At 39.6% G+C, this 7,848-nt stretch overlaps 1 protein-coding gene across 3 annotated transcripts in view; it reads right to left on the minus strand.

Moving 5' to 3' along the window:
- Nucleotides 1-984: 984 nt before the first annotated feature.
- The window catches only part of hykk.2 (hydroxylysine kinase, tandem duplicate 2), an 8,067-nt gene continuing 1,203 nt past the window's right edge, over nucleotides 985-7,848 (minus strand). For 2 of the 3 annotated variants that reach the window (XM_032526530.1, XM_032526528.1), the window contains exons 2-5: nucleotides 4,583-4,902; nucleotides 2,559-2,701; nucleotides 1,809-1,989; nucleotides 985-1,650 (exon numbers count right to left, since the gene is read on the minus strand). In XM_032526530.1, the coding sequence (XP_032382421.1) occupies nucleotides 1,208-1,650; nucleotides 1,809-1,989; nucleotides 2,559-2,701; nucleotides 4,583-4,886 (1,071 nt within the window). In that variant the 5' untranslated portion in view covers nucleotides 4,887-4,902 and the 3' untranslated portion in view covers nucleotides 985-1,207. Of the gene's footprint in view, nucleotides 1,651-1,808; nucleotides 1,990-2,558; nucleotides 2,702-4,582; nucleotides 4,922-7,848 lie in introns of those variants that run through there. The other variant, XM_032526529.1, reaches the window with a different exon arrangement.

Here is a 7,848-nt window from a genome sequence, read left to right on the forward strand (position 1 = left end):
ATATATATATATATATATGTGTGTGTGTTCAAACTCGCTGTATGTGTGCTTAAGTATTTTTGCCAACCAGTTTGTTTGTGGCTGTTACCATGGTGAATCGTAGTATCGTGGCTTCAATTTAATTTATTTATTATACAGCCTTTTTATTGTGGTGGTGCACGCACTCAACCCTAAGTGAACCTACTCCAAGTTGATTGAACCAACTCAAATCAGCTGTTCTGGTACCAAAAACCCAGTTTACCATGTCAGGGTAAATGAACTCAGAGGTCAGGGTTAGACTCTGAGTTTCTTCAACCTCCTTCCTGAAACAGACCCTAGCATTTTTATATTTCATTGTGTTTAGCACAGGGACACATACATGGCCAGAAGAGGTTATATGAAGTAAGGAAAAGATAAATGACAAAAACAAAGGGGACAAAAACTACAAAAACAAATGAATAAGGTTTACAACATAAGTTCACACTGATAGGTATGTGATAGCCTAAACAAGAGGCAGAGACAGAGGTGCAGCAAAAACTATGTATGCTGATACATAACTACTTTTTGTTATTTTACCAAATAACATTTTTGTGGTGGCTACGAAGGACTTTTGTTTTGGATTGATATGAATATGTATTTCCAAATTCCTTAGCCTTTTTGACTGCATTGGTTTGAGCAATGATGAATGAAAAACGTAATTGTGATTTAAAAAATGCATTTATTATTTATTATTTATTTGGAGGGAAAATTATTGTCAGAGAGTATACATTATTGTTGTGATTGCACATAATGTTTACAGAGTTTTGGTACTAACAGAAAAAAATAAGTAAAGACTTTATAAAAGAAGGCACAGGTAGTTTATAGTTACAGACAGTTTCTTAAATGTAAAAACTGGTCAGTTATGGTTGCCAGAAAGGTTCTCTTCATGATGAGTTACTCACTATACAGCTCTTTTCCCTAAATGTCTTTGTAGTCCTTCTTTTAGTTATTTTGTTAATTCTTTTCCTTTCACAGTGCATGATTCATAGTAACCATAGAGTACCAATACGTCCTCTTGCACAACGTTTTTTGCTAGCTTACCCATCTCTTATTCAGACACACTGCTGTATTTAAACACCAAAATGTCTGAATCTCAAGAGTAAAATGTGTTGTTCTTTTGCTGTGGAATCAAATCGGTTTCATTCTCCCTGTGCGTCAAAATTTGTGAATGGCTTACCTTACATATTTCTCATTTCCTTTCACTGAATCGAGCTGCACTCTGAAACCAGACCTTCTCCACCTGCTCCTTTCCAAGCTCCCAGAGTTGATGGAGAATGTGGACGCCCGTCCTAGATGTAATCATCAGATACTCTGCATTTTCAGGATGCAAGATCACAGCGTGACGAGCTAAAATCAACGATTGGCAGAAGCGGGACAGCACCAGCACATAAAGACATTCTTTCTCTGCCTTGTTGAGGGGAAGGACACTTTCCCAGCCTGCGAGGACAGGTCCTCCCACCTCAATGGGTTTAGGGTGCTCCGTCATCATGTACATGATAGTGATAGCTAGCTCATGGATGTAGTAGCCAGTGTTCATGTCCCCAAAGTCAAGGATGCCAGAAATCCTGTGGCCGTCACTCTCGTCAGGTTGTACAAGCACATTGAGGTCATTGAAGTCACCATGGTTAATGCCTTAGAAAAGAAAGAAATCAAATGTTGTTTATGGGAACTAAAATACATTATCACATGTGTATACTGTATAAGGTGCCAATGAGCTGTGACAAGGGAGGTGAGTGCTTGCACTTACCAGCTCCCTTTTCCAAATGTTTAAAAGTAAATATCATACTCACACTTGCGGAAATTGGAGCGATTAGGGACCACAGAGGTCTTGTACTGACGAATGACAGACTTCACAGCCTCCTCAAGAGGATCTCCATCTAATAAATTCATGTATGCTTCTAGGAGGGGAACGCTTGACAGACTCCATATGAAGTTCTTTCTCTGCAGCACGCCGAGATGAGGGTGCTCCATCTAGGGGAAAAAACAAGAATAATACCAAGACAAAACAAGAAAAAGACAAGACAGAAGTATAAGTAGGATAGTTAACAACAGTTCCAGAAGTCCAGCTTCATGCTAAATGAGCAGTAAAGGGCTAATCCTTCATTATATGTCCATATCTTAATTACATTCTAGATACTAAAGAACTCCAATTCAAAACAACACCAGTAGTGGTAGTCTTTTTTAATATTTCTTTTTCTTTTTATTAGTTTCTGTGGGTCATCATGATTAGGTACCTGGAAGTACATCAAATAAAGGCGAAACAACAACGGGGGAAAAAAAAAAAATCATCAAATCAGAGTTTAATTAGATGTTCATCTCTATTTTTACATACTATGCTTCCCTCAATAATTATTATTGATTATGCCGACCCACCCCTACCAAACAACCTCCCTACCAATGGAAGATATTGTCACTTAAGATAATTTCATAATTTTTTGTAAAGGTTTGTCTTGAGACAAGTAACTTTCACAAAGTGCTGCACGGATTTATTGGTATTATAAATTATAAACAAAAGTTTTACAGGGTTGTTATCATTATACCTCTTGCAGGATTTGGTCCATTCTGGCTGCCATCTTGCCGGTTTCATAGAGTAACTGTGGTGTTAAAGGAACCTTGGAAATAGTGGTTCCAGGCAAATAAGTCAACAGCCGCACCAGGTACTTCTGACAACCATAGCCACAATCTGCCAAAGATAAAGACAGGATTAATGTAACAGCCGGCACACCAAAACTTACTTAAATATTCAACTGCAAGTCCACTGATCTGACACTTAAAAAGAGAATTCCGGCCAATTTTTACGTTAAGATTGATCGCTATGAATACGCGAGTACAGTCGATAGAAAAACCCACAAGCCGAATCGGTGTGGTCCACACAGAGGAGTTGCAACTATGTTTACAAGCTTCCACTGAGCTAAAATGGCAGTTGTCGGGGCAAATTTTAAAGTGTCTTTGTGCCTCTTAACAGTTCAAATTTTTGTGTGCAACATGAACAAGGCCCTTATGTGACAACAAGATGCGTTTTCAACTCAAGACATTGTTTAAATTCACCTACCCTGTCTCTATCCTGCTGGTAGCTATCTTTCCCTGCTATCTGTTAGCTTAAGGTGACCAGATTTTTCAGACAAAATCCGGGGACATTTTCAGCTCAGAAGCGTAATTTACCTCCAAAACAAGTAATGTTTTTATTTTTGTAAAACTTAAACGGGACACTAGACCTAGAGCTGTTCTTATTAGGGGCAGAGCCCCCCCCCCCCGGTCTGATCCTAGACCCCCCCCTGCTGCTACTTCCTATTCCCGCTACCTAACCTCAAGATAGAAAGTCCTAATATTTCAGATAAATCCATCCTATACTCAAGATAAAGTCCTAATTTTCAAGATAAAAAGTCCTAATATTTCAAGATAGAAGTCTTAATATTTAAAATATAAAGTCCTAATAGTCCTAATATTCAAGATAGAAGTCCTAATTTTAAGATGAAAGTCCTAAGTCCAATATTTCAAGATAGAAGTCCTAATATTTCAAGATAGAAAGTCCTAATTTTCAGATAGAAAGTCTTAATATTTCAAGATAGAAAGTCTCATATTCATAATGTGTAATTACTGAACTACTGACAGCTTTTGCTTTACTGTTCAAGGCTTGTTTCTGCAACAGCTCCTTGAGAATCAGATACAACAAACTACTGAGGACATATTTTCCTTTGACATTGATGCAGTATAAACAGATCGCTGCAATGTAAGTTAACAGATAATTGTCCACTTGTATTTACGTTCATAAAAGTGCTTGTTTAGCGGCTGACAGACTCAATTAATATCTAATTGTGTCTGACAACATTATGGAAGGATTTCTAAGGATGTCGATCCTTTCTGTTAAAGATTAAGATCCTTTTTAAAACATAAAAGTCCGAAATTGCGTTTGCTAAACGCACCAGACTCCATGGAAATAATCAGTGATTTTAGCATCGTAAAACACGGCTTCTAAAACATCTCTGAGCACCGCTGGCTCTGGCTGTCTGGAGCCTGCGTGTGTAGGGTGTGCGATTATCGGCTACATTTTGTCAGTTTTTTCTTTCTTTCATTCCAATTTCGGGTCTTTCAGTCACAGTGAAAACCGGGGACATTTCCGGGGACAGATCCAGCCGGGGACAGGTAGCCAAAATCGGGGACTGTCCCCGGAAACCGGGGACGTCTGGTCACCCTATGTTAGCTGCTATGTGTTTAGTCATGTTTCTTTGATAATCATCACGCAGCAGTTCTGTGTGTATTTGTAGCTCATCCGTGTGTGATTGATCTGGTGTTGGTGAGTAGGAGGCTTAGCAGTGTTGATTTGTGTGTAATTTCCCTTAGCCGCGCTAGCAGGCACGGCCTGCATCCTTGCTTCTGATTTCTCCCTGCCTTCCTTTCCTCCTGCTCTTGAAAACAATCCAGTGAGCGCCCGGTGATCAATTTTCTGATGGCCTATGATGTGTACAGTACAATCTATCTTTGCAGCCAAATTAGAGGGCATTTCCCTTTTTGACTGTTAGATAACATTATTCGTCAGGTGTGACCTGTGTGACTTGTCTCATACCTACTTCTTCCAGGCTCATGAGCTGTCCGGAGGCAGTGGGCAGGGCTGTTTGGGCAGGGAGTCCATGCCGGTGCAGGACGGTCATTGCATAGTTCTGCATCTCAATCAGGGCAGTGTTCTTACTGTCTTCTGAGTTCATTATCTTAAGGACGTACTCGCCACCCTCAATGGCGGCCACGTAGAAATTCTGGTCATCATAGCTCGGCAGAGAGCGGATTTCTGAAGGCGTCAGCCTGAAGACCCTCTTCATTATCTCAACCAACTGAGAATGGCTGAAGTTGGGCTTGGTATGCTTCGATGACATTATTGCTTAATGAAAACTACAAGCAAAAACAAAAAAAAAGGATTTCGTTTGCAGGTACCTATGAAACAAAAGCATCACAGTAACCTATTGTACAGTTATAACAATTTAAAATACACATTTTAGTCTGAAAATGGCAAAAGGGGTGTTACAGCATGCTCCTGCCTCTTTAGGAATAATATAAATATTTTTGCCGTTATTATTTTAGGACTGAAGGTTGTGTGATTCCCCTTAGTAGTGTTGAAGTGGTTTGTAAATTCTTAAAAAATTTCAATCAGCAGTTGATTAATTAATAATTTCATTATTCCATGACTTAATTTATTGAACAAAAACAACACGGATGTGAAAAGTCCAGCTTCTTGAATGTGAGGCTTTGCAGTTTTATCATGTCTTTGATAAAGGCTAATAAAATAAGATTTATTAGGCTCTGGAAACCTGTCATTGCAATTTGTCCCTTTTTTCTGATTTAGTATAGGCTTAACACTGAATGATCACTAAAACGGAAAGATCTTACTTGCCTCTCATGCTTACAATATACAGGTTAAAGGTTAAATAAATAATAAAAATAAATAGACAGCTGTTTTAATAATAATTAAAACGGTGGACAAATGTCAGAAGCGTGGACCGGCGGCCGCTGTGTCTCTCCGTGTTGTAATATGAACAACATTGCTTGTTTGTGGATGCAAAGACATTAGGTGCACTGGCGCGACCTAGAGGGAAAATGTTAGTCGCACCCTAGAGCCCTGTGAGCTAACAGACACTAAATGGCACCGACTAGCACTGGTCACTGCTGCTGTCTGAAAAACAACACAGACGGGACAAAATGTTGCGTTTACTGGTAAACTGGTAAACCTTGTGACTGACGCATGACCGACTGCTATTTGTTGTGGAATTTTCCTCACGTTACTCTATCCTCTGTGACTGTCTACATCTAGAAACTAAGCTGCACGGTGCAGGGAACAACTCAGACTGGCTCATGATAAGACAGTGGTTTACGGAGCGGTAGATTTGCTTTGCAAAAAAAACGGAGCTTTCTATAAACGGAATGATGCATTTAAAATATCGTTTGATTACGCGAATTAGATCGTGGGAAGCCAAAATCGTGATCGTGATTAAAATTCAATTAATTGTGCAGACCCACCTCCAAAACTAAAGTCATGTGGTTTAGCCGTCAGGGTACTACGCCTCCTTCCGCCCTTAACATTACCACCTTCAAGGGGGCTTTCCCGGAAAAAGTCACTGCATATGGTCAGGGTTAAACAAATGACCATTCAACCTATGTTAGATTATGGTGACACTATAAACAGGGTTGCTTGCAAGACCACTCTATCAAAACTCAACACTCTTTACCACTCCGCTATCCAGATTTCCCTTTCTCTAAGTGGCTTTGCCACTTGTCAGGCAACCATTGTAAATAAGAGGATTTTATTTGTTTTTATTTTTTGATTTTATGTATTTTTTTCATATAGTGTGTGTATATATTAGTGTTTATATATTGTTTGGTTATTTTGTATGTGCAAGCATATTGTGAGCAATGATGATCCAGAGCAAAATTCCTCGTATGTGTCCTCATAACTGGCAAATAAAGCTGATTCTAATTCAATAGAATGTACGTACAAAAAAAAACTAAGTAATAAGATGCACTCCTCTTCGGCTGTATTTTGACCTGAATATCAGCCGTCTCTGCTACCCCCGGTGTATTGCATTTCATGCATTGTGACGCTTGCGTCAAGATGGGTATGGCTGCAGCCTGGAGCGTCCCATGTCATCCGTCCCGTCTCATGCGGTCCCGTCTCATGCGGAGGTGTGTCCAACGGCAAATTCAGAGGGTCAAAAATACAAAATCGCAAATAATTTTCCAGATGGAGTCACGGGTAAATTCGTGACCACATTTGTTACAATCATTTAAAAAACGTTAATAACTGTTAAAGTAACAATTTTGCTATATATATTTTGCTCATTTCTGATTATGGTTGTATTGTTCCATATAACGTTGCTTCATCTAATGAAACCTGCATCAGTGTCGCAGCCGTTTCTGCCAACTAACGGCAGCATTTCCTGAGGAGAAATCCACGATCTGCACACACAACAACAAGACTACAAAAACATGTTACACTCTTTCCAAGACTTTTTAATTTTATATTCTAGGCCTATATTGCTTTCACACTTCACCGGGACATTGCTGCAAATACAACTGCTTATCAGCATGGCGAGAGCATTCGACTGCTATAGCTCTACCAGCACTGCCTCGGCTGTCGGGTCTCTGGGACCCGGGGCAGAATGCTGTCGGGTCTCTGGGACCCGGGCAGAATGCTGTCGGGTCTCTGGGACCCGGGGAAGAATGCTGTTGGGTCTCCGGGACCCGGGGAAGAACGCGGTTGTATTTACCGCGGCCTCGGCCTTCAGGTCTCTAGGACCCGTCCTGCATTCGACTGCGTATCTCAGCTACCACGGCCTTGGGCTAGAATGCGATTGAATTTTTCTTACACTTCCGCCAGCGGTTCTTTTGTTTGTGTTGTAGCCTATTGTATGAAAGGGGGGAAAAAAATTAAAAACAAAACCAAATGCTTGACCTCTGTCGGGAGAGAAATTCCTTCTATAGCTGCAATCCAAGTTGCAGAGGGAATTTTTTAGTTTGTCTATAATCTGAATTTATTTTAGAGACGGACATATATTTTTAAATATTTAAAAAAAATACATATATTTCATTCATTAGCATGATAGTTGACGTGAGCTTTTACTTTGAAAAGTAAGAGAGGTGTAGTATTTTTTCCAGATGCAAGCTCTTATTTTGAAAAGTAGAAACTCGGAGATGGCAGGATTCTTTCAGTTTGCCAATAATCTGTATTTATTTTATAGACGAACATATATATAAGTGTTTTTATTCATCAGAATGATAGTCTGCATTTATCGTATAGACATGTTTAGTTAAAAAAACAAACATTTTAATATTTGGTGTTTTTTT

The sequence above is a fragment of the Etheostoma spectabile genome, chromosome 9, assembly GCF_008692095.1.
Source record: "Etheostoma spectabile isolate EspeVRDwgs_2016 chromosome 9, UIUC_Espe_1.0, whole genome shotgun sequence".
Lineage (NCBI taxonomy): Eukaryota > Metazoa > Chordata > Actinopteri > Perciformes > Percidae > Etheostoma > Etheostoma spectabile.